We start from the raw sequence: 27769 nt of genomic DNA, 5'->3' as shown, positions 1-27769 counted from the left end.
CATTTTAACAAAACATTGGGGTGTATTAAAACTAGATAAAGACTTGGATAAATGTATTCAAGATCAACCAAAAATGGTTTTTAGAAGGGCCAAAACCATTGGTAACAGGATTTCCCCGAGTCTATTTGATCCCAATAAAGAGATATGTAAGCCCAAAATGAAAGGTTTCTTCCGTTGCGGTAATTGTAATATGTGTAAATATGCCTCCTTGAAACATGTAAAAAATGTATATACAAAGAAGAACTACAGTTTGTGTTCCCTGATGACGTGTAATACCAAATTCGTCGTATATGTACTTAGATGTAACTGTGGCAGCTCATATGTGGGCAGGACAATTCGGCCACTTAGAGAGAGAATCTCAGAACACGTCAGAACGATCAAAAATAGACACGAAAGATATCCAGTAGCACGTCACTTCTCAATATGTCAGCTAGGGTCTACTCAGAATTTTAGCTTTAGTGCGATTGAGCACATACGTGTCCATGTCCGAGGAGGTGACAGAGAGTCTCATCTAAACCAAAGAGAGATGTACTGGATTTATGCCCTTGGGACATTGGCACCCAGGGGCATGAATTTAGACTGGGAACTCAAGCATTTCCTTACATGAATAGTTTAGACACCACATATTGTTCGATCCACTACACTCTCTCTTATGCAATAATATAAAGAGTGATTGTACATCTATATGCTTAATTGTTTGCCATATATGTATTGTTGGACACGTATAGGATTCATGTTCGAAATAGCACCCATTTATGAGAAATGCATTATGGTAGATTTGGTTTCACTAGTTTGCCTGATGCACTTACTTTGTGCATCAATCAACATTGAATATATATAGAATCCTGTATATTTTTATCGTTATACAATGTATTAACATCTTAGCACCTTAAAATGATTGGACAGAAACTATGTTGCACGGTCCCTTTATCTATTTGATACATGAGCTGATCATGATAAAATACTGTGCATTGCTTATTGACAAAACACAGAACCCCAGCAAGCTCTTTTTGGAAACCCCTGAGCCCCCACAAAATATATATATGTATATGTGTCAAAATGGAGTGCTATTGAGCGTGGCATATGTATACAACAGACGACAGAGAAGCCCAATGCTACATCCAACATGACAGAAATACACAGTAAAATACTTATATATTCTCTTGAAATAGGGTCATTTAGTTTAACCCTTTGGCCAAAGCGTTGTAAGCTTGCGAGCCACGTCAAGGCAGACACCTGTTCGCAAGTCCTAACACTACCAGATAAAATACTAATATACCTCTATTAGGATTAAAATTCTCATTTACCTCTATTAGGAGGGAGAAAGACCAAAGTGGGTCTATATCCAGCAGAATGAGGAACTTGCAAACTAGGGAAGTGGGGAGGGGCGGGCTTAAAACCTGGGAAGGAGGAGCCACTAACCTCCACCCGCTGGAACAGCTGAGAATGGGTTAACAAAACACAGAACCCCAGCAAGCTCTTTTTGGAAACCCCTGAGCCCCCACAAAATATATATATGTATATGTGTCAAAATGGAGTGCTATTGAGCGCCTCCACGGCGGGAAACGCGTCAGAGTTTTTTAACGTTAGTGTGTTTGTCCTTTTTTTGGCTATTATGCCTAATAAATAATTCATTTTTTGCATCAGGCCCCCCCCCCCCCCCCTTTTTTTTGATTTTCCTCTTTTTGGCAGTGCTTTACTTCTTCACTATGTTCCTATTTTCTGAGAAAGATCTGCAGCTGGAATCTTTTTTTCTTTGTGAAGTTCCTGGCTCTTTCTTTTTTCATCTATAAAGGAGAAAAAAAACGCTCATCCATATATGTATGTGTAATCATGTAAAAAAACAGGTGCTCAGAGGGAAAAATAGCTTGTATAAGAGAGTTGATCCCAAGAGGATCAAAAAGACTCCCTCATATACAGTAAAGAGCGAGTTGGGATCAACTCTGTTATACAAGTCATTTTTCCCTCTGAGCACCTGTTTTTTACATGATTACACATACATACAGTATATGAATGAGCGTTTTTTTCTCCTTTATAGATGTTAGAGGTTTCTGAACAGCTACTGTTCTTTATACAAAAACCAGCTCCCAACTTTACAGAGTAATTGTGGAATACTTTTTGATCCATATCGTGTTGGGTGTATATATACGAGTATTATAAACCAAGATACTTTGAATAATATATGATGACGAGTTTTCTGATTGATGGCCATGATTTTGATGATTGGATGAATGAGGCAAAATAAATCTTTTCAGTTACACCTATATCCAATGCAGAGACCCCAATGGCAGACATCAATGGCTTTTTCAGAGACCTAGAAAGAACATATAGTTCAAGAACTAAAATTTGGTGGGAAGTGGCAAGCCTTGAAAACTATTTAAATACCAATTTGGTCGCAAGAGGCCTTAGAGTAAGGCTTCCACCCTCCCACCAAATAACCGATACAACTTTCATCGCCAATTGGAATAAAATCCTACTTCATTGTTCAGCACAACTGATGGGTTTATTAGTTGACTATGAAACTAAAAAATTAGAAGTAGTAAAAACTGAAATTAAAACCCTCTTGGCAGATGTAAACAAATGGCAATCTGATCCAACCTTCGAATCACTGGAAAATAAACTAAAAATGAATATAGAAAAATTAAAAAAGATATAAAAGAGAGAAAACACAAGAAATATATCCGTGATTACGAAGATTTTAAAGAAGGAAAAATGTTCCACTTTAAAACCAGATATCGGCGCTATAATACATATCCCAAAACACAAGAATCTTCCACGGAATGGGAGGTCTCTGCTAGCGATACAGAGATAGACACAGGTACATGTACACAGGACACCTCTAATTTAGGATTCGAAGTCCCCTTTCCCCTACCCCAAAGAGTGGAACCTTTTTTAGAGAACCCTGGTCTCGTCCCCATACCAGCCACAAGAGGAAGACAAGGAGGGGGAAGAGAGGACTAATTAAGGGATCGACAAAAATGGGCCTACAAGGAACCTCCCAGGAGGGCCAGGCGAATGAGGAGAAACAGGTGATTAACCTCTCCTCAAAGACTTTAAACCAAGATCATATCAATCTTCTATCCATGGGTTTGTCATTCTGCCCTACAAACGAACTAGACCATTTTGAATGCGTTAAAGACTTGAACCTTTTTTGTAGAAAGTTGACTCTGCATAAATTTTTCAAGAAACGCAGACAGTGGCAGAGTGCCAATACCCCCATGGAATTATTAAATACACAACAACTAGACACTATTGACATTATGGAACAACTCGAAGAAAAAAGTCTTAGACCTCCTGGTGAAGGTCCCTTCACAGACCTTAAGAATAAATCTACCTTTGTACCCCCTTTTGATTGCAGTACCAATGTCGATGTCTTTAACAAACTTGTAACCAAATATATACAAGAACTCCCTAGCCTAAAAAGTAAACAGAATTTGACCTACCCTGAGAGATTAGCCCTAAGAGACCTGGAACAAGATAAAACCATCATTATAAAACCATCCGATAAAGGTGGAAATGTGGTCATCTTAAACCAGGAAGATTATATAGAGGAATGCAAACGCCTGTTGTCTGATGTAAAATGTTATTCCATCTTACAGACCAACCCTACTCTCGTATACCTTAGACAATTAACAGATATACTTAACGAAGGACTGGAACAAAAACTGATATCCCAAAAAGAGTACAATTTTATGTTGATTAAAAACTCTAAGGTGGCCATGTTCTATCATTTACCTAAAATACATAGAAATACAAGAAAGTGAGACCACCCCCTGGAAGACCGATTGTGTCAGGCATTGGCAATTTGACCTCAAGTGTAAGCGTATATCTTGATCGTTTTTTACGCTCCTTTGTAGAAACTTTGCCATCCTATGTTAGAGACACAACAGATGTACTAAGAAAAATTGAGGGTATCAGTTTGGACTCGAATACTATTTTGGTGAGCTTAGACGTGGAAGGTTTATACTCGAGTATTCCGCACGATTATGGAATTGCAGCAGTGGAACATTTTCTGAAAGCAAGAGGTATTGACTGTATACCCCATAACGCATTTGTTCTCAAGATGTTGGATTATGTTCTGACGCATAATTTCTTTCTGTTTCACAATATTCTCTACCATCAGATACAAGGAACAGCTATGGGGACCACCTGTGCTCCCACCTATGCCAATTTATACCTAGGCTGGTGGGAGGAAACGGTGGTCTTCATAGAGACTCAAGAACTATACACAGAGTCTGTGAAATTGTGGGTCAGATACATCGACGACATTTTCTTCATCTGGAAAGGAACAGAAGATTTACTTCACGAATTTATCAGTAAATTGAACCAGAATTCACATAATCTGAAGCCAACACCGCAAATAGATAAACAAAAAATTAAATTTTTGGATCTCTGTATTTCCAGATCAATGGAAGGAAATGTGGAAACCACTATCTTCAGGAAACCCACAACTACTAATATTCTTCTGATGGCTAATAGCCACCACCCAAGACACATTACTAACAACATACCAATAGGTCAATTCCTGAGATTGCGCCGGAACTGTTCCACCACGTCTGAGTTCACCAAACAGTCCAAAGAAATGTCATTAAGGTTTAAGATGAGAGGCTACAGCAACAAGCTGATTAAAAAGGCATATTACAGGGCCTTGACGGAATCTAGGTCAAAATTGTTAACTAGTAAGAAGAGAGAATCGAATGATGAAACAATTCGATTAATCTCAATTTACAATAATCAGTGGCAGGATGTGAAGAATGTCCTCCATAAGCACTGGCATATCCTATTGGAGGATACGGATTTACAACAAATCCTGAAAGAATATCCAACTATAGGCTACAGACGTAGTGCTAACATCAAGGACAGATTGGTACATAGCCACTTTACACAAACTCATAAGAAAACATGGTTGGGTACCAAAACCTGTGGATCATTCCCATGTTCTAAATGCAAAGCATGTCATTCTATGCTAACTACAAAACAGTTTTCCAACTCATCGAATACCATGACCTTTCAAATTAAAGATTTCATAAACTGTCTTACCTTTGGCACGATTTATTTAATGACCTGCGACTGTGGTCTTAAATATGTCGGTAAAACTCATAGACAACTTAAAACCAGAGTTTTGGAACACATAGGTAAAGTACGGAATTCAACAGACACACCGGTAGCTAGACACATCATCCAATACCATAAAGGAGACTCGAGAGCCATGCATTTTTGAGGCATCGAGCATGTGCGTAGAGATCCTAGACGGGGTGATTGGGACAGGCGACTTCTCCAAAAAGAATGCCGTTGGATCTTTCAACTCCAAACCCTTTCACCCCTGGGACTAAACAAGGGTTTCATATACACCTCTTTTCTTTACAGTGATATATCCAATATTCACATTATGAAGCTTCAGCAAGGGAATTTCTAGGAGTATATACAGGAGGATCACATGACTTACTTTGATTTTTAGAGGCGGGCCATTTATATATGCTACTTTCAATTATCATGTTGGTATATTTTGAATAAAATTTTTTTAATGGGGATCCAGGTATATAGTATTTAATCACTATTAAACCTGTATTGACCATTAGGGGCAGGTCACTTAAATATCCCTCACTCCTACAACACTGATACAAACTAATTAGTAATTATATTTATATTTATTCACTTGCACATTTGGTATTTTTACAATAATTCCACAAAATAAGACACACTACTTTTATTAAACTTTATTTATGAGGATAATAAAGATATCATTTTGGGATCCAGGTATATAATATGTTTTCACCATCTGACCTGCTTCGACCACTGGGGGCAGGCCATTTCAAACACCTTCATTACTGAGGAAAAATAATTAGCACTCATTTATTTTAATATCACTTGTATACACAAGAAGAGATATACTCCTGAATACCCCTGTTTGAATTTATTAGAATTACAATATCACCACGTATCATATTTACCTACCTCTGTTGGATGTCTCCTTTTCCTCTCTGTTCCATTATAAGGATGCCATAGAGACAGTATTTTCATCAATGTATATAAGAGTATACCATTCTGATAGCATAATCGTCAGTAACTCCCACTGCAACACGATAGCGAAGCTTACTTTTGTTTACTATGACCCGATTGGATCACGGGCATAAACTACGCCTCCATGACTCTAGGGGGCGGGACTTTGTCTTAGAAATAGTACCCGGCAAAGCCAGGAAGCATACTCCTCCCCTTGAAGAAGCGTGTTAGCCCATGCAAAACGATCGTCGGGACGTGATGACGTCATAGGCGACGTCATCAGAAGTGGCAGCGTCTGTTCACAGAGACAGCAGAGAGACTCTTTTCCAGCCAGGCTTGTATTAGCGACGGAAACCACTGTGTTTTATTTCTTACCCGCTGTGGTTATATGCCTTCTTTGATGGTTACATTGTATTTATTGCGCAATACTAATGATACACTAAGAATAGAACACACTATAATTCTCTTTTGTTTGCAATACAGCGGAGCCTTGAAATAATATATTTCTACCTCCTTTTCCCTCTTCCACGGTGGGAACACAGACATATTCCGAATTACAAGCTAAGCTATACTATGTTATGTGATAGATTTTTATCCTACAGAGCTGGATATAATATACCTGTTGGTAACAGGAATTTGATACTTACGTTTCTGATACTCTCTTGCCTTAAATTGCACCTATTGAGACTTTGTTGTTTATAGGCTTAGAGTGATACTTACCTGCTTATCTATAAATATTTGTATTTTGAAATTAGACGCTTGTTGATAGCAATTGACTTGATATATCATCAGGATACTTACTGATATATTGCTTATCTTGCCACTTCATTATGGGGTTATTTTAATGTTTGAATGTGATATATGTGTTTTTAACCAAAATATTTGAATAAAATGTTATTATTTTCTTCCTAGCTCTTTCCGGTCATGATAGGCTTATTCTGACCTATTAACAGCATTTATCTGGTAGACCATTGTCAGTCTATTTATTGTACTCCAACATTGAGTGCTCTTTATACGAGGGAGTCTTTTGATCCTCTTGGGATCAACACTCTTTCTTTTCTCAGTATTAATCTAAGTACTCATCATATCACAACCATCCCCCCAACTCCCTCTCTCCTCTCAGGCTGCTGGGTATCCTGGCTTCCTTCCACTGTACACTGTCCAGGATCAATGGGTTTTAATATGACTGTAATCTCATATTAACACATAGATTTATTGCTACCATATTTTTTTCCTATTAACTCTCTATTGCCTGCTCTGACCCTGCGCTCTATGCTGCTGTCACTTTGTTTCCTGTTTCTATTCTCTGCGGGTCACTGTCAGAGCTGCTCTCTCCCTGCGGGTCACTGTCAGAGCTGCTGTCCCCTGCAGGTCACTGTCAGAGCTGCTCACTCCCTCCTGTGCCTCTGAGCAGAGAGCAGTCACAGGATCCCCTCGGGTATTACACCGGGAGCTTGTTCTGCTGTTTAACAGCTTTGGCATTTATTGAAATCAGTCCCAATAGTTTCTTTCCTATCACCGATTATGAGTAATTGGGACACATTGTAATACATGTAATGAGTGGGACAGGTCACCAGTTTGCAGTGTGAAATCCCAGAGGTTACAAAGGAGGATGTAAGCTGTAAACTGAAGTTACAAATATTACTTGTTTACCTTCTTTCCCCTTGCATCAGGGCAACCCCCCAAACCAACGATCAGAGCCATTACCAGCCCAGTGATTAACAAGGGGGGAAATGTCACCATCCGGTGTGAGTCTCGAATATCAGAAGTGCTATTCCGTTTATCTAAAGCTGAAGATAAAAAATATACAGAGAAGGACGTTGATGGTTATGTGGCAGACTTTATTATCATAAACGCTAAGGATGAAGATGGTGGAGATTATTACTGTAATTATTATGAGACACGTGAGTACGTCTCATGGTCTCATAACAGTGACTATCTTATAGTAAAGATAATAGGTGAGTAATTACTACTTAATTATTTACACTGTTCTTTAATGAAAAGCAGACAGTATAAACCAGGATAATATATATATTGTGAGTTCAAATGCGGTTATGAGATGGAGAGTAGTATCACTTTAATAATGAAAATTATTTTCACGTGGGGATGTTAAATAGATCACACTAATTCTTCATATAAATATTTTGATCTGAACTTTCAAAATATTGCAAGTGTTTTTTCTTCAGATAATAATTATACAATGATATTATTATATGTCACTAACAATATACACAGCACTGTACACACAATGTTGCAGGCACTGACGCTGGGATTTTAAACAGATCATCAAATCATGTTAAAGTGCAGCGTTATTAGCACTGAGATAATTATTTATGTCTGAGTATAATATGGCAAATAATCTGTATGAGATGTAAGAAACCTGATTAACGCTTATAAATATATTTTCTATCCGGGCACAATTGGTGCAGCGTGTTAAATCGACGTTTTATAGACCCTGTTGCAGGCAGCTGATGTACACACTGTATCTATGAGGAATTATTATTTGGCTTCATTAAGATGTGTCCCAAACAGGAAAATAATAAGTTTACAGAATGGAAAAGCAAAGACGTTTATTCATTATTCCAGTTAACGTGATCAGATTTCTAGTATGATTTTTATAAAGGAAATTGTTTATTAAACTATCATTTGTGTTCCCATCTAATTAAATGTGACCATTGCTGGAGATTGTCTTATAATTACGGTACAGCTCCTTCCTCATCTTTACATCATAGGAATAGCTGCATCATTGTTTCTGTAGTTACAGGGAAACACTGCGTATTTATATAAAGCAGCTGCGCTCAGCATTAATAACCCCCAGAGAGAGTGACATGATGCTGCAGCTGTGTCCCTGTCACCCAACAGCCAGCAATAATAACATTCCTCTTAATGCAGCAATCCCCACTTATTGTATTATTATTATAATGAGAACCGAGCGCCAATCCCCAGTCCTGTCTCCTGCTGACTGCGGCATATTTCTACTGACCGCTGGAACAAGGCTGCCCCCATCGGCCATTTTATATCCCCGCCCCTGGTTAGTGCAATATAAAAAGGAATGACAGAAAGATAAAACGAGCAGCACAGATTGCTGCACTAAAGTGTGTATTTATTTTACCCGGAGCTGAACCGCAGCAACATCAGGCAATGTAATGTCCCCCATACTGGCAGTGAGAGGGTTAAAACTACAACATGTACCTTGTAATACAGATTCAATGTTCTGCACCTCTCACCTCTAATGGGGGAAATACATTATGGACCTCAGGGAATTTATTGTCCAACCAACATGAGACACGATCAGACTGGAGGAAATAATCAGAGAATTTATACAAATGGATTCATAGGAAATGGAAAAATCTGCAGTAAACTTACAAAGAGCAGAGACAGAACATGAAACACAGACGAGCCGTGATATATATATATATGTAACCCATGTTCCCCCCCAACAGACACAGATGGCATATCTAGGGTGTAGTGAGGGCTGGCTACATATATATTGGTGGTGCATACCTGCCGGTAACAGGAGGGCCTGAGTCTCCCGCGGTGATGTCGGGGATACAGGACCAGGCTTCTGGGGTATATGCCTCCATTCTCTTAGCAACGGTGCAGCGCCACCTTTCTCTATAACTTCCCAGGAATGTGAGGTAAGACCCTTATAGAGAAAGACCCCTGGTCCCAGGGTGAATGCTCCAGATCACACACAGTCTTTTGTAAAATAGCAGCAGCTTTCTCTTTATTGTACTCACAGATCAGTAGCAGCACACAGCAGCAGCAGTAATACAGGTACAGGTCTTTTCCCTCCTTCTCCTTTCCCTCCAGACTTCCACCCGCAGGCTTGGCTGTCTGGATCTCTCTGTATCCCTGCCACCACCCCAAGCCGCAGGCGCTCAGGGTGGGGCTAGCTCTTCCCTCACCCCCTAGGCAGGGTGAGAGGCACTGGTCCACCTCTTGCTAACTAGGCCCTACTCCTCTGGAACCTAGCTAGCTCACACAGTCTGACTGTCGAGTCAGATACTCCAACACTAACTGCCTGTCACACAGACAGGAACTGCAACTAAGTTTAGTCAGCCCCACCCCTCATGATGTCAGCAGGCCCTCCTCTGTGTCTATGCCTTCCTACACAGAGTCAGGTGCCTACCTCCACCAACCACGGCAGGGCTTGAAGCAAGGAACATCCATGATTACTACTGGCGGCCTGCTATTAGCAGGACTTACACCAGTAGAAGAAAGATATATAGCCCCCATTACTTACCGGGGCTACACTCTACCTTTGGTGGAATCCAATGGTCTCCACTTGGACCTAACTTTAGCAGCACCATCCTGCAGATGAACATCTGGGAAACAAACACATTGATTAGTGCAGATAATCAGACCATCCTGCAGATGGTGTTACAATAACAGTAGTACCTCCCAACGTGGAGAACCTAACTAGCAATAATGGCGCGGGTCAGGCTTTCTAACTTCCCGCCCATTGGGTCCTGTAACTTTTACAGAATAGGGCTGTACCGACCCATGCTCCGGCCTATACACCACACTATTCATGTAAATACTCCTCAATCTCTCTCATTATGGGTTCAGGTACATAAGGGTATTCATACCCATGGGACTGCCTATACCTTGCCACTATGGCCCTGTCTGCTCGGCTCAACTTGGTGAGTTTACGGTGACCCGCCCTGCTTGGCAGTACCCAAAACTCTGGTTCTACAGGAGCAATGTAGTCATACAATATGCTAGGCCCCTTGGGAAAAATGATCTTTTGCTCTATCTCCCTGTACCGATGTTCTATTTCATCCGCCACCTCCTGGGGAGTATAGGCACCTACCGCCAACCAATAATCGACTATATTATTAAGGATGAGTAAGAACCTGGTGTGGTCCATACCTGCGTGGTACCCAGTAAATAAGGGTGCCCACCACTTGTCACGGTGCTCGTACTCTGATAAGGGGCTAGTGGTCTCTATCTCAGATTCTGCTTGTGATGAGACACCGGACGTCCCCGCCTCTGTAGAGTGCGAGCAATCTCTCCTCCCTTTGGCGTTGATGTACACTGTAGGGTTCATCTTGTGAACCAGTTCACTTACAGGCCCAGCCTCTGCTGTAGTGTGGGACCCTCGGGCCCTCCCTCTAGATGCAGGAGAAAAAGGCACAGGGTTAGGCACACGCATCACATTTGCATAAGGTATCTCCCCATCAGACCCATCATCACTCAATTCCCAATCCCGCACATCTCTGGAATATTTGGGGATACTTGCTCAATTTATCCCCGCTAGGTCCCGCTGGTAATACTCGTGACAGGGCAGGGGCAGTGGCCGGGACAGTGGAGCTAGGGGTTGGGGCAAGGGCAATGTCCGTTTCAATGTCCAGCAAGCGGGTAATACCGCGACCACTGGGCACTTTCTTGCCTGCTCTCTCCGCTGAGCCCCGTGGTCCTGTGGAAGGGCCTTGGCTCCTCAGGGTGGCCATTGCAGCTGCCATTGCTGCTCTCCGCAGGGAGTACAGTGGTCCCGGGCCTCTCTTCCATTCGGACCCAGAAGTGATGTCATCTCCGGTGCCCGCGGACTCTCCATCCGCTCCGTGGTCACGCACCGGAAGTGCGTCGAAGACCGGAAGGGGCGGTGGTGGATCATCCGATCCGCGGACGGGTGAGTAGGCCGCACGCCTCTCCTTCTTGTCCTACAGGGTCGGTCTTCGCCTGGCGGGAGTAAGGGGGTGGTGGAGTCTCCTTACCGCTCCGCTGCAGGCTGATGTACTCTGGTCCCTCCGGAGCCGTCTCGGATGCCATCTCCGCCGCACTGGGAGTCACCACGGCCGTGGGACTTCTATGGGCCTCAGGCCGCACCAGCGCTCGCCTTCGGAAGGTGTCCGGACTCGTCTGCTCCTTCTCTCTGGTAAGTGGACCGCCATCTTTATTACAGCTGGGGTGGTTCGCCGGTAGGCGCATCGCCACCGATGGGACGCCATCTTCCTCCAAAGATAATTGGATCGGATCCTCCGCAAGGGAGTCACCGGGTTCTTGGGTGGCACCGCCAGTGGGTAGTGGTACGAAACGGGCTCGCTCCGGTACCTCCACTGCGGTCGCGCTCTCCTCCGCCGACGGTTCTCTCGGCTATGTAGCTGGCTGGGCCTTGGTTCCTACCGCATGGGTGAAGCAGGGAACTAGGGCAGCCTCGTCTCTTGTCTCCGCCACCTCCGTTACTGTTCCCGGAGAGGCACCCCGCGGGGTCTCGATCAGTGGCCATCGCTCGTTAGGCCACAGGTAGTACGTGCCACATTGAGGGCATCGTACCTTCGTGTTTGGGACCTGTCCGGGTGTCCCGCAGTGGACGCACAGGCACCGGAGGTATTCGTGGCCCTCAATCTCCACTACCAGTAAGCCTCCTGGTAGCTGGTAAATCGTGGTGCTCAGTTCGGCCATATTTCGCTCAGGGGTGGAACAGTTCAATTGCTCAGCTCCGCTCTCTGTGAATGTCAGACAGAAGTGAAGCTCCTCGCTCTCACTTCCTGTCCCTCCCTTCGCTGGGGAAGACTCTTCCGATTGGCTCTCCTTGTGCCCCCTCCCTCTGGTGGAAACAAGAGGCGGGGCACTCCTTCTTTCAGTGTGACGCGGCCTGGTTTGTTGGCCAGTCACAGCACAGGTGGGTGGGCTTGCGCTCCGCTCCTCTTGCAGGGGATCTGGGTTTGGCGCCAAACCCCTGCACATCTCCCTCCACATTTCTCTCAGTCTTTTTGCACGATTCACGTGCGCGCTCCAGGATTGGCGGGAATCGCCATTTTAGTTCGGCTGCTAACTGCTGGGCTGTGGATGGCGCTTTTGTCGCCATTTTGGATTCCTTCTTGCTCCGCGGAGCACATGTAGTGACGGCCGCCATCTTTGATGAGCCCACCAAATGTAAATGTGCACTATTCTCAGTGTCTACTGTGTAACACGTTCCTAGACACTGACTGACCTCCACTTGCTCCTTGAACACTCTCTGCATGCTTTCTGATGCTATCTGACTGTTGCCCACTAGTATGATGTGTGGCATACCCCAGGCTAGGCAGAACTCCTTCTCTATGCACTGTACTCGGTGACTGTTCCTGCAAGTACTCTGTGGTGCATTTTATGTGGGTGCTGGCTAGTGTACCGGGCATCTCCCTAAGTACGGGCGTCTCCTACTTTTGGCCACTCATAGTGTGGGCCCTGGGCCATGGTCCTGGACAAGTTAACAGGCTAACCCCCCCAGTTGCCTCACACTACCTGCCTAAAGGGACTAGAACAGCAATAGCTTGGCACCCATCTTACAACACCCTCTTAGGGCACCCAGGGCGTACTGTGCGGGAGTCCACGCTCCCATGACTACCCCTGGTATGACATGCCCTACTCTCTCCAGCACTTGCACGGAAAGTGCACTTCACTCTTCCCGTTCTGCTTCGCTGAAAGCCTGTCCTGTTTGGGATCTCAGCCGCTCGCCTCCAAATGTAACCCATGTTCCCCCCCCCCCCCCAGACACAGATACTATATCTAGGGTGTAGTGAGGGCTGGTTACATGTACTTTGGTGGTGCATACCTGCCGGTAACAGGAGGGCCTGAGTCTCCCGCGGTGATGTCGGGGATACAGGACCAGGCTTCTGGGGTATATGCCTCCATTCTCTTAGCAACGGTGCAGCGCCTCCATTCTCTATAACTTCCCAGGAATGTGGGGTAGGACCCTTATAGAGAAAGACCCCTGGTCCCAGGGTGAATGCTCCAGATCACACACAGTCTTTTGTAAAACAGCAGCAGCTCTCTTTATTGTACTCACAGATCAGTAGCAGCACACAGCAACAGCAGTAATACAGGTACAGGTCTTTTCCCTCCTTCTCCTTTCCCTCCAGACTTCCACCCGCAGGCTTGACTGTCTGGATCTCTCTGTATCCCTGCCACCACCCCAAGCCGCAGGCGCTCAGGGTGGGGCTAGCTCTTCCCTCACCCCCTAGGCAGGGTGAGAGGCACTGGTCCACCTCTTGCTAACTAGGCCCTACTCCTCTGGAACCTAGCTAGCTCACACAGTCTGACTGTCGAGTCAGATACTCCAACACTAACTGCCTGTCACACAGACAGGAACTGCAACTAAGTTTAGTCAGCCCCACCCCTCATGATGTCAGCAGGCCCTCCTCTGTGTCTATGCCTTCCTACACAGAGTCAGGTGCCTACCTCCACCAATCACGGCAGGGCTTGAAGCAAGGAACATGCATGATTACTACTGGCGGCCTGCTATTAGCAGGACTTACACCAGTAGAAGAAAGATATATATATAGCCCCCATTACTTATAGATATATAGATATCTTTTGAATAAATTGTCTTTTAGTTTAACTCTTTGGCCAAAGTGTAGTAAGTCCTTGAGCCCCTCCAAGGCAGACCACGTCTCAAGGGTTCTAACACTAATATAAATTCTTAATAACCTGTACATTACCTGTACTGTGTATTTGTGTCAATGGATGTAGCACTGGGCTCTGTCTGTGTTTCATGTTCTGTCTCTGGTTTTAAATATATATTGCCATGCTCAGTAGCACTCCTCTTTGACACTTATACGCATATATATATATGTTGTGGTTATTTTGGGGGTTCAATATGAGCTTATAGTGGTTCTGTATGTATAACTTACAAAGAGCTCAATATAAAAAGTTTATCTTGAAAGATGAAGCAAATGTTTCTAAACTGAAATAGTCCCCGTACAATCCGTCTCAAAGGGTTTTTAATACAGAAAAGCAAAGTAACAAAATATTCAGCTCTTTATTTAATTATTTAAAATGTCTGTTATACTTATTGAATCACTAGCATCAAACACATTATTTCAAAATAAATGACAGCCATTGTTTTCTATCCCCTATCTTAAAATATAAATGCTGGTATAAAATGGATGCCAAGAATTACTGTACAAAGCATAAAGGCCCATATTTACTAAGCAGTGCTATTTTATATTACCTCTCCTAGCGCTGGGAGACACCTTAGACCCACTTGAATAGCCTGCAAGGTGTCTTTCAGCATGGAAAGGTGTCTTTTCGAATAACACTGCTTAGTACAGGGGTGCGCAAAGTTTTTACGCTGTGCCCCCTGCCAACACAACTCCAGTGTTCGCGCCTCCCCCCCTTCCTTCCTAGAGCGTCAAATGACGCTGCGGGGTCATGTGATGTCACGTGGCCTGACTTCATCATTTGACACCGCGTTGCTATCACGGTGAGTCATGTGATGTCACGTCACGTGAACCCGCAGCGTCATTTGACACTGCGTCGCCACAGCAATACTTTATCTGAGCCAAGGAAGAAACAGTACAGAGGCCTTGCGCGGTCCCCGGCATTTAATTTAAATGCCTTGGGGAAGAGCGCGTGGCCTCTGTAAGCGCCATGACACCCCCCCTCCCCCCCAAAAAAAATCTTGCGCGGCCCCCAAGTATGCGCACCCCTGCCTTAGTACATTTGGACCAAAATGTTTTATTGGAAGATGGAAACAGTACATTTTTTCTTTGGTGAAGTGTCAGGAATTGCACTTCGATCTTTTGCGGCTTGATGTATTTTTAGGATTAAAATTATCTACACAGGGATATCACATAAAGAAACCACGGAAGATAACAGGGAAGTTTTCTATAGGTGAATGCTGCCAGGTTATTACATCCCCCGTATTATTTTCTCACATCAGATTGCAGAAGCAGTAGTGATAAATCTATACACAAAGTTTACGTCACACTCTTGTGATAATAACATCTCCTCTGTGAACCAGCACTCCCTTTCTTGATGATGTTACTGTGCCATGCACAAGGATCAGAGAACCTAATGTATCATGGGGTCTTTCAGATCTCCTGAAGCCTGAAATATCCTGGGAGAAGGATCCCGATGACGAGAGAGAGCACAGAATTACCTGCACTGCACCTGAGCCTCCTGAGGAATACAGAGTTATACGTTTCTTCCTACATAAAAACAAGTCTCAATTCAAAGATCTCAACACTAAAGAATGGTCCCTCAAAGTGACGTTCCCTGTGTCTGCAAGTGACCCTGCGATATATAAATGTTCTTATGTGTTAGACGTATTACAGACACCACAACATCACATTGAATCACCACTCAGTGATCCACTGCAACCAACCAAAGGTGAGACCCATATCCTGATAATATAAGCAGTTGGTAAAGTACAATGTTATTTGTGGGTATCATTAGTTTATTTATGTCAACCAGAACATTGACACTTTTTTTGTTTTAACCGGTGAGAGATACAGGCTAAAAAGCATTTGTTTTCTACCTGCAGTTTTTACATTTTTTATAACAGAAATGTAACATAACTGCATCGTTAAAAAACAAAGAACGGGTTGTCCTCCCTGCAGCCAAATTCTCTGTAGAAAAATGATAGACCTTACTGAGTGTCCAGTTCCTCCCTTGAATCCAATAGAGTTATGTGTCCACTCTGATGAAGTCTTCGGATATATAGATCATGCTGGAGAAAAACACGAAGAAAAGAGGAACATAGGACAGTATGTCTGTTTCGTCCCAGAAATATTTATCGTTCCTAAAGTTTTCTACTCACACTGTGTGGTCAGGGCCGCCAATAGAAATCGTGGGGCACAGGACAAACATTTTGACAGGGACCACCTGTATCGGCAGTATATCCTCTTCCCGTTACCAACTCCTGTAGGGTCCCTCTTCCCCCTCACCAACTCCTCTAGGCTCCTCCTGCTCTCCTCCTCCAGCACAGACAGACTCTTCCCATTGTGATCTCTGCGGAGCTGCCTGTGGCTTCCACCAACCACAAACTGCTGCCTGTAGCCCGAGTCCCGTGCATGGCACATGGTAAGGAGGTGTGCGCGGCTCTCATGGGTCAAAGTGCTACAAGTGCGCGCGGAACGCTTGGACGGCAGCCATTTTTTTTCTGAAATGGGCCACGGGCGGCCAGGCCCCCTAAATCACCGGGCCCGGGACGCCAATACCGGCAGCACCCCATAACATGGCCTGTATCTCAGGAAGCAGGTGGTCTCCGGACCTGAAATCAGCGCAGTTCTGCTCCGGAGACGCCGTGCTCATCTACACTAGTACATTTATATATTTTTTTAATTGATCGCTGGAGAGATATGCGCAGGGAGAGGCAGCTCTCTCTGCAGCTGAAAGAAATTGCTGGAGTTGGCCTTTTGAGGGAGGTGATCATCATACCACTGGCTACTCGCCCGCTTTGGGAATTTTGCTATCACAGGTAATCGAGGCTTTCTGAATACTGTGATAGCAACGCACCAAAAACTGGCGAATTAAACGGCACGGCGATGATTTTTTTTATCAAGGTTTATAGCATAGGCCCCAGAGTCTTCCTAGCTCATGGACAGACTGTCTACGATAAACTTCATGTAGGCCCAGCACTAAAAGGTATCACTACCAACAACATAATCTGTCTCCACTGTAAAAGGTAAATAGTAAAGTGTCACTGACTTGGTGATGTTTAGCTTTGGTTCAGAGCATAGAAATCTCCCTCTAGCTTTACTGCTAATTAGTAGGATATTGGGGTGTTTTTAAAGCCTTTTTATAATTTGGTCGAATCTGACATTGCTGCTTTAATGACGATGTTTGTGTATCCAACATATTATTTATTGTTCAAAGTAAAACTCCTGTTGCTTTAATAAGATTTGGTGTTCTGCAGACTACATCTGAGAGTCTTTGACAGGTATTTCTACCAGGGGATATATATCAAATGGGTGTGTTTATCAGTCTCTCAGCTGCAAGAAACAGCACCAGATTTATTCAAGAAAAAATATTTTAAGAAAACAATGGAACTTTGATAAATCTGGTGCAGTTTTTGCATTGGCTTTAAAGCCGGGAGTCTTTGGTAAGTAGAGTCAACAATCCCCCATCAGCAAAAGTGGTGCAACAAATAGCACCAGAATCATCCAAGGGAAAACAGGAAATGTATCAGTCTGTCAGCTGCAAAAGTGGGAAAATTGTGGTGCAAAAAAACTACTCATTGGTGGTTATGTATCTAAGGGGCGGTTAACTAGTCTCATGGATGCAGAACTGGGGCAAAATCAGTGCATAAGAATTGCACCAGATTTATCAAAGGCAAACATCCAATTGCTTTCAATAGAATTCCTTCTCTTTGGTAAAACTGGGGCATTATCTTACTTTATTTTTACCCCAAATCTGCAGCCAGGAGCCTTTTCAACCAATTTAGAGTTGGCTAACAACAGTGGGGTTTTTGCACCTCATAATAAAAAGACCCCGATTTAGAGTGTCCCAAAAATGAGGAAACCCCTGTTTGCGTGGGTCACTTTAATCTAACGACACGGTGAGAAAGAAAAAAATGTAGGAAATGTTAATATTGTTATACTGTTTATGACTGTATATTGGTACTGCTGATGTAATTTGAACTTGTCCCTTGCTGATAAAAGTGATATAGTACAACCAAAGTAAGCATGTGTTGGAATCTTAGAACATGTATAGGATGAGCTATAGTGTAATACAGATTGTAATCCTTGCATTGCGATTTAGGGTGTGGTAGTGTCTGGTAAATATTGCTATAGCAATTCATGATGGTGACATGTAGAGAGTGAGTTTATATGTGTGTAGCCCTGTTTCCCCCCTCCTCTGGAAGATTCTACAGTCTACTACATGGTCTGTATGTGTATGGTGCTGAGGCATACCTATTGGTTCAGAAGAACTGAGTAGCCGTGATGGTAAGGGGCAACAGGACAGGCTTATGATCTCTTGCATGAGCTTCGATTAGTGGTACAGCGCCTCCAGATGTAGTGGGCTCCCGGGTTCCAGGAAATCAGTTCCCACCACAACACCCGTTACCCCTCCTGCCCTGGAACTGACACCCAGGCCGAGTTATAAGGAACATGGGTCTTTGCCATCACTGCAGCAGCTCTTTATACAGCGTAACATGATCTCCAAAGTCCCAGGACTTCTGGAGGGTGCATACCCCGGTAGTAATGGGGTATTCAGTCTTGATAGTCCCCAGGCATAAGCCTGGAGTGGGCCAGATCATCCGCGCAATGGGAGAGACTCACAGCCCATGCTCTCTCCTCCAGAGCAAGACTCTCTTCTAACTTTACTACACCCACTGGTTAGACTCAAGAAGGGGTAGGCTTGTGGACTGTACCTATCCTGACAGGCTTACACAGGCCATGAGTCATCACCTTACTTCCATCACTTACAAGTACGCATAAGGTAGGGTCAATAGACTAACCTGTTACTGCCTGGAGCTAACAGTACTTACATAACAGATATACTATGAGGGAAAGAGAGGTATTATTACCATGTTACATGTGTAACAGGTGTTCCCCCACCCTCTGGGAGATTTCACTGTTACCTGTACCTTCGTTGTGCTGTACCTGTGAGGCTTACAGGATTGTTGAGTGGCCGCCGATGGTAATGGGGAAGACAGGACAGGCTTTCAGGAAATAGAGCTCTCATCTCGTACATGGGTGCAGTGCCTCCATTCCCCACAGGCCCAGTCCCTGCAGGAAAAACTATCTTGCACTCCCCTTGATAAACTGCAGTCACAGGCAGGAGTATAAAAGCAGCAACTGGTCTTTATTCTTGTACATCCGTACACAGCATACAACAGGTACACTTTTCTTAGGGTCCCTGGACTCAACCTCCAGGGCTTGAGACCACAAAGGTCTGTCCTTTGCTCCCCTACGCCCTGGTGGAGTAAGGGGTAGTATCCCACTCCCTTGCAGGAGGGGAAGAAAGGTGGCGAGAGCCCTGGCTCCACACTTCCAACAACCAGTAAATTTATCTCTGCGGCCCCTTTTGTACCCAGGGGGAGGATCCTAAGTCTGAGCCCCTGATAGGGCAGCACACAGGCCTCAGGCCCACCCCCTTGCCATTCAAGAGGGTTGTTTACTGCAGTGGAACCCAGATTAACCCTATCCCACCTTCTCTACTCCTGGACTTCTCCAATCCTAGACCACAGCGAGAATAGTGACTATTCTGACCTCTCCTACCCTTACCCGGCTACACGACCTTCACTCTACACTCCGGTCGCGCGGTTGCAGATCGGTGTATATCACTATCCCCAGCTCAGTCTCGTGGTCCCATCCTGTTTGTGGTGAGCACTCGTTACAAAAACACAGTAATGTTTAAAAACACAAATGTGAATTATGCAAATAATAAAAACTGGAATGACAAGAAAGAAAACAGGCACTAACAATAAAAATAATGTTGACAATATTACATAATAATAATAATAATAACAAAGAAAGATCAAATCAAGAGACACCTCAGGAAAAGAAAAACAGATTCCCAATGGAAGAGGAACGAGAGGGGAGGGGCCTCTATCCAAAAAGGAGAATATTATCGGGAACACTAAAAACCACAAATGGAGGGATCTTTAATCTGTCTTCTGTTTCATTAACCGATAATCAACAGAGAGTGTTAAATAAGGGTCTTTCTTTTTCTAAATCGTGTGGTCCTAATAGTTTCATTGTTTAAGGATTTACATAAATTCACAATTAATTTGACACTAAAATTACATTTTTTTCAATGGACTTAGATAATGAAAAGCCAGTGGTGGTTGCCAATATTGGTGATATAATATCTTCCATTGTAGACACTCCTCTAACATGTAGGCATACACCTTTCAAAGTACAGTCTAAATTTTACCCTGCACCTTCAAAAGGTCATTTCATAGATACTTTTTTAAATATGGTAAACAATGAATTTTCTAAAATGAACACACTCCATAAAACATGAGACTTTAACCATAATCTGAATAAAGAAGAGAATATAGCAATAAAGAATTTAAAAGAGAATACTGATCTAATTGTATGACAAGCCGATAATGGAGGAGGTGTCGTAGTCCAAGGTAGGATTGACTATGAAAATGAAGCCCACAGATTACTAGGCGATCCCGCTTTTTATATAAGGTTGAAAAATGATCCAACTAATGAATGTATTTGTCAACTTAAGGCCCTTCTTGATGATGAATTACTAAACACAGTTATTTCAAAGACTGAATATGCTTTTTTGTTTTCAGGATTTCCAAAAATTCCAATTATTTATCGAAATTGCATAAATCCAAAATCAACCCACCGGGCAGACCCATAATTTCCAGTATCCAATCTCTTACCTCAAATTTGTCACAATATGTAGATTATTTTTTGCAGTTATGTGTAGTAAAATTACCTTCTTACGTCAAGGACTCAACATCTGTACTTAATTTATTTACAATCTTCACATGGAAGAAAAGATACAGATGGATAACATGTGACGTCCAGGCGCTATTTACCCATATACCACACAAAAATGGGATAGAAGCAATAAAATACCATTTGGAAGAAGATACATCTTTACATCCCACCAATAGTGAATTTATTCTTAACTCAATCAGATTTATTTTATCTCATAACTATTTTTTATTTCTGTCAGAATTTTTTCTTCAAGTCTGCAGCACAGCTATGGGCACACATTTTGCCCCTAGCTATGCCAATTTATATATGGGAAGGGGAGAACAAAATAAAATCTGGTCGAACAATCCATTCTCAAAATGTGGTGTCAATACATTGACGACATTTTGTGCATCTGGGAAGGCGATACTGAGTCAGTCGACACCTTTTAATTATAGCTTAATGACAACAATGTGAATCTGAAATTCATAGCTACCACTGATACTGCCAGCATTGAATTTTTGGACTTGAAATTAATGGCATTATTAGAAGGCATATTAAATACCAAAACTTTTTTCAAAGAAGTGGATGCCAACAATATTTTACTAGCATCCAGTAAATATAAAGAAAACATGGATCGGAAATATACCTGTAGGGCAGATTAAGCCTCAAGAGGAACTGTAGCTCTATAAATGATTTTGATACACAAGCACATAATATGCTATGCAAGTTTGCTCAGAGAGGATGTCCTTTAAATAAACTTAAAGATGATCTATTGAGAGTAAAAATATTAACAGAGAACTGATGCTAATCCCTATTCCAAAAATTCCACCTGAAAAAGACAAGAAAATAGAGGTGCTTTCATTACAAATTTCAACTCAGTCAGTAGATCAATTGAGGGTATCATTAGGAAACACTGGGCTAATTATCCCATTCTGAGATTTTTTCTACACTCCACTCCCAAATTTATATATAGAAAAGCTAGAAAACGTAGAAGCATTTTAGCCCCAAGCGATATAATTAATGAATACAATACATCAATTAGTAAAACATGGTTGAATAAAAATCCAGTAGGCAACTTAAGTTGTGGGAAATGTTTAGCATCCAGAGAGAAAAACATTTAAATCCAAATCAACTAACGAAGTCTTTGACATCAAAGACTGTATATCTTGCAGAACTTCATATGTTGTATACTTATTAGAATGGCCAGGTGGTTACCAATATCTTGGTCGTACAAAGAGGTTTCTCAAAGTGCGTATTCTTGAACATGTTAGAAATATAAGGATAGGTTTTGAAAAAACAGTTTATCACGCCATTATAATGCTTTCCATCAAAAAGATCCTTCATCCTTAAGATGTAAATGCATTCAAGTAGTTCCCCCAAGAAGAAGGAGAGGCGATAGATTGAAAAACCTCTCAATACAGGAGACCTCCTGGATACACAAATTAGGTACCCTTACTCCAGCAGGTTTAAATGAAGACATAGACATTTGATCCTTCTATTGATGTTCTATTCTCCGTGTCTACATTCTCTATTAGCATGTAAATCTTCTATGCTGGATAATTTATAGCGATATATTTATATGCTATTTTTGCCATATTAATGGAATTATTTGTCCAATACCTGAATGTGGCTGGTCTCTCATTTTCATCATTGGTTCTTCTTCTTTTATACATCTCTTTTGCATGTGTTTATCATGGCTCTTCTGCTCTTTTATATGCTGATATAAAAAGACATTGTTTTGTTTTTTTTATTATTATTATGTAATATTGTCAACATTATTTTTATTGTTACTGCCTGTTTCCTTTCTTGTCATTCCAGTTTTTATTATTTTCATGTGATTTGCATAATTCACATTTGTGTTTTTAAACGTTACTGTGTTTATTAAACTTGTATTGTTGTTTTTTAACTGATCAGCTGTGAACTCACATCAGCTGTACTAAGCCCAGCACTTAAACGTGATTGGCCGTACACACCCCCCTTGTCCGACCAATCGGTTTATACTGAAGGGTTTAAATAGTCATTCATTATTCAATGCCAACCAACCCCTGATGAAGTAGTCTACGTACTACGAAACGCGTAGGATTGTTCTTTTTATGCTTTACCAAATCGTCCGACCACACTACTGACGTGCAGCATAATATTGGCTCCCTGACTATCCGGTACGGCCACTGTGCATGGCGTTATAGTGTTAAATCATCAGTCCCTGCATGATAGCGTCATTATAGTGTGTAGGGCCGGAGGTTTTTCTTTACTGTATATGCACCAGTATTTTTATATACCCTGTTTTGCCAGCTATGTAACTCTATGCTTCCTTGACTTAACCTGCATGACCACGTTTGCGTGATACTTTGTGGTGAAGTCTTAAGGTTTAAGTTACTCTGTTTGCTGCGCAAGGGGTTTTCTTAAAGTTTTTATTCATACTGTTATGGACACTACCTGCCGAACATCCAATCAGTAGAATCTCTTTCCCTTCTACATTGTGGGAGACACGTTTGTCGTGTCCTCTCCCTGCTCGGTGCCGGTCGCCCTGCAATGCGTCGGAGGGTTCGTCAGCAGATTTACTCCAAGTTCCAGCGGTGTCAGCCGATCGTCTTCTCCGGTGCAGGAAACGCCATCTGATTGTCCTCTCCGGTGCAGTACAACCCATGTTAGAGTTACATGAAATGCGTAAATGAACTGCTTTGATGTACACCTTATACTAATCTGTTACATTGATTAGCACACAATATATATACAGTACTTATTTCACCATGAGTGTTGTGTGCTGTTTTTTCTTCTTTTTCTCCTAGTGCCTGAGGGGTGCTGAGCCATCCCTCCTGAACAGCTGCAGACCACTGCATATACACATCCTTAGAGTTCTGTTATTGATACAGTCTCCTGGCTATATGTGATTCATTTTATTTTATCTTTCCACTTTTTCAAGTAATGTTTTTCATACTTGATCTTTAGTCACTGCACTATTAATTGTTTGTTTCTTACAGGAAATCACTGAGACAACAGTTGCGCACTTTATCACTTTCTTTTCCACCACATGATTGTGTTACATATTCAGTCAGATTTTAAATGTATTTATAGAGGAGTTTTTTTTTTCTAAGTCATAAAACTATCAGCCAGAGCTGATTTACGACAGGGGTGGGTTTATGTTGCTTGAATGGGACAAGAATGGTACATAAAACATAGCAAGAAGTTATTAAAGTTACAATTCAACAAGAGGTGTGTTTTTGGATCAGACACATGTTCTCATGTGACCTCTCTGGGAAAAAAAACTATGACGTATGGTAAAGTGTAGGAATTTCTGCTTATGTTTTATCCTTTTATTTTAACACACGGTTCTGCATTTATTGTAACTATGTTCTTGTAATAACCTTTTTCTATAATCTAAAGCACTGTATGTTTATATATATATATATTGTGACATAGTCCAAAGATGAGATGTTAGGCAGCTTTCTGTCCCGTTTTAGGTCAGAAAGTGCAGGAATAGTTAAAAATGATCCATTCCACAGCTTCACATTATCTCAGGCTGGTGGATGGAAAATCCAGACCACAGATTACAATGGGTCTAGTTCTCCCTCACCTGCTCTCCTAATCACTAGCACAGGTATTTAGAGCAGAGAGGTTTGCATTTCAGTCTCTCTCCTTAGAGCCTGGAGGCTGGGGGTTTCGCTGCTCCTCTGCATCCAGTTCGGGGTGGACGGCCCCTTCAAGTATCACAGTACCAGAGGATTTGCCTGGACACTTGGGACCGAGTTCCCACCACGAACAGATAAGACAAACACATGTTTATTGCCGTATCTAAAAGACTGTATGCTTTATCTAGTGACCCTAAATGAGAGGGCATTGTTTTAAACTGGGGAACCAGGTTAGTTGGCCCAGCAGCAATTAGAGAGGCTGATTCTGCGGTGTAGTTAGATCCCTGAAAGGGATAGGATTTTGTTTATATAACTTGGTTTCTTGTTACTTGAAATAACAGTGTGGGGACTCCTCCCCCTGAAGAAGCGCGTTAATCGCGCGAAACATATGTCGGGTCGGACGCCACAGAGGCACAAACGGCAAAGGCAACCGACACGGACACAGGCAACCGCTTGTATCAGGAAGTCACGGCCTGTATACTTTTGTCCTGCGGTGTTTTGGGTTCTCCGTAACCCTTTTTCTATGTTTTTGCAACTGTCCTGCAATATATTGATACACATATAGGTCATCGCTGAGGTTTGACTAGTTATACCGAAGTTAACACCAATACATTTAAGAGACTATAGAGATTGTTAATTTAGCGTGTATACTTTCGAGTATATTTAGTCTTGGGACTTCACTTAATCCCTGCTTGTGTGTATATGAGGTATTTTCTTGTACTTTACTCTGGTAACTATTGAGGTCAGACAAGAGGTATGCTTTGTTTATAGAGGGGAATACCTTGCGGACCGCACACCCCTTATAAGTCTGAGACAACAGCTGCAATCATTTGCAGCATAACACCGACATATAAGATTGTGTAATTACTAGTACTGTGCAGTCTACCGTGATGCACATACTTTAGTAATTTGCATGGTTAATTGACCAGCTGGTATAGGCTCACTGAATCGATAGTTGGTTCTCTTTGGTATTCTATGGGACATGCATTTGGCATTAAAACTTGATTCATACTTACCATTATTTCCTAGAGAATTACCTATACACAGTATCAGCTTTGATACAATATATGTGCAGTATTTATATATTCACTGGCGACACACTTTATTCGAGCTTGGCTAGTCCCACGAATTCGGGTATACCCGGGTGTATTGAGGTTTGTGACTGTTTTCTGCCCGAGTGCATTGAGTTATTTTCCAAGCAGGGATTGAAGCATTTTATTCCCGCTGGCTGCAATACTGCACAGTATATATATATATACTGCATTACAATTCATGAATTTATGCCATCTGGTAGACACGCGAAGCATTGCAGCCTATTAAATCCTAATCATTATCATTTAACAGATCAGCCGCCCATCAGCCAGGCATGAACCCAGGCTGGGAAGGCAAATGCAACGGGGCTTGTCAGAGGTGAGGAGTGGCGCATTCCAGGTATCTGCCAGGTACATACCGGGTATTTGCTCGAATAAAGTGTGTCGGTGCAGTAAGTTGCAAACCCTAGAGTTGCTTAAATGGTTGTTTCTAAACGAATACTATGCGAGCAGTTAAATGAACTGAGTTCACTGATGTGAAATTAATGTATGCAGCGATTCGGTTAAACATTAACTAGTAACACTGATACCATCAGCCTTTGTGCACACAGGAGGGAATTTAGAGTCTCTGTCTACTGACTGTCAGTAGCAAAATAATCAATAATTGACTCTATCCCCTCGCTCCCATATGGGGATTTTTAACATTTTTAGAATCCATTTTAACTATTGAGTGTGATCATTTTTTGATGTATTAAACTATTTGTTATTTTTTCGTCGTTTTCCTCAAATCTTAGAGGGATCCTTTGTGCTAGCCTTTGGTTAATAAGTAAGACTACTATTGCTAAGTATTTGAGTGCAGTAAAGTGGGGTCTTTTCTCTATATCTTTTTGAGATCTCGTAGCCACATAGTCCAAAGATGTTAGGCAGCTTTCTGTCCCGTTTTAGGTCAGAAAGTGCAGGAATAGTTAAAAATGATCCATTCCACAGCTTCACATTAACTCAGGCTGGTGGATGGAAAATCCAGACCACAGATTACAATGGGTCTAGTTCTCCCTCACCTGCTTTCCTAATCACTAGCACAGGTATTTAGAGCAGAGAGGTTTGCATTTCAGTCTCTCTCCTTAGAGCCTGGAGGCTGGGGGTTTCGCTGCTCCCCTGCATCCAGTTCGGGGTGGACGGCCCCTTCAAGTATCACAGTACCAGATGATTTGCCTGGACACTTGGGACCGAGTTCCCACCACGAACAGATAAGACAAACACATGTTTATTGCCGTATCAAAAAGACTGTATGCTTTATCTAGTGACCCTAAATGAGAGGGCATTGTTTTAAACTGGGGAACCAGGTTAGTTGGCCCAGCAGCAGTTAGAGAGGCTGATTCTGCGGTGTAGTTAGATCCCTGAAAGGGATAGGATTTTGTTTATATAATTTGGTTTCTTGTTACTTGAAATAACAGTGTGGGAAATACTATAACACTGATATGAGTAAACCGCTGAATGTAAATATCTGAGTGCCTCTTGCCTACACATGTTAAAGCTGCAGTCCCTTACTTGGATGAAAATAAAGCAGACAGAAGCCTGAGTTAAGCAACGTAATACTTTGCATGATCCTGTTTATGTATAAATAACCCTAGAAGACTGTGTCGGGAAGAACCCAGACAGACGTTAGCGCTACAAAATCTATCGATAGAGATAGAGATAGAGATAGAGATAGAGATAGAGATAGAGATAGATTGATAGAGATAGATTGATAGAGATAGATTGATAGAGATAGAGAGATAGATTGATAGAGATAGAGAGATAGATTGATAGAGATAGAGAGATAGATTGATAGAGATAGAGAGATAGATTGATAGAGATAGAGAGATAGATTGATAGAGATAGAGAGATAGATTGATAGAGATAGAGAGATAGATTGATAGAGATAGAGAGATAGATTGATAGAGATAGAGAGATAGATTGATAGAGATAGAGAGATAGATAGATAGATAGATAGATAGATAGATAGATAGAT

General features: G+C 42.3%; 1 protein-coding gene across 2 annotated transcripts in view; it reads left to right on the top strand.

The window, feature by feature from the left end:
• Window positions 1–27769, top strand: part of LOC142497555 (T-cell-interacting, activating receptor on myeloid cells protein 1-like) — a 73810-nt gene that overhangs the window by 28145 nt on the left and 17896 nt on the right. The window contains exons 3-4 of one of the 2 annotated variants that reach the window (XM_075605510.1): window positions 7674–7958; window positions 15805–16098. In XM_075605510.1, the coding sequence (XP_075461625.1) occupies window positions 7674–7958; window positions 15805–16098 (579 nt within the window). The remainder of the gene's footprint in view (window positions 1–7673; window positions 7959–15804; window positions 16099–27769) is intronic. The other variant, XM_075605511.1, reaches the window with a different exon arrangement.

The sequence above is a fragment of the Ascaphus truei genome, chromosome 6 (assembly GCF_040206685.1).
Source record: "Ascaphus truei isolate aAscTru1 chromosome 6, aAscTru1.hap1, whole genome shotgun sequence".
Lineage (NCBI taxonomy): Eukaryota > Metazoa > Chordata > Amphibia > Anura > Ascaphidae > Ascaphus > Ascaphus truei.
This window is presented reverse-complemented; position numbering and strand designations above follow the sequence as displayed.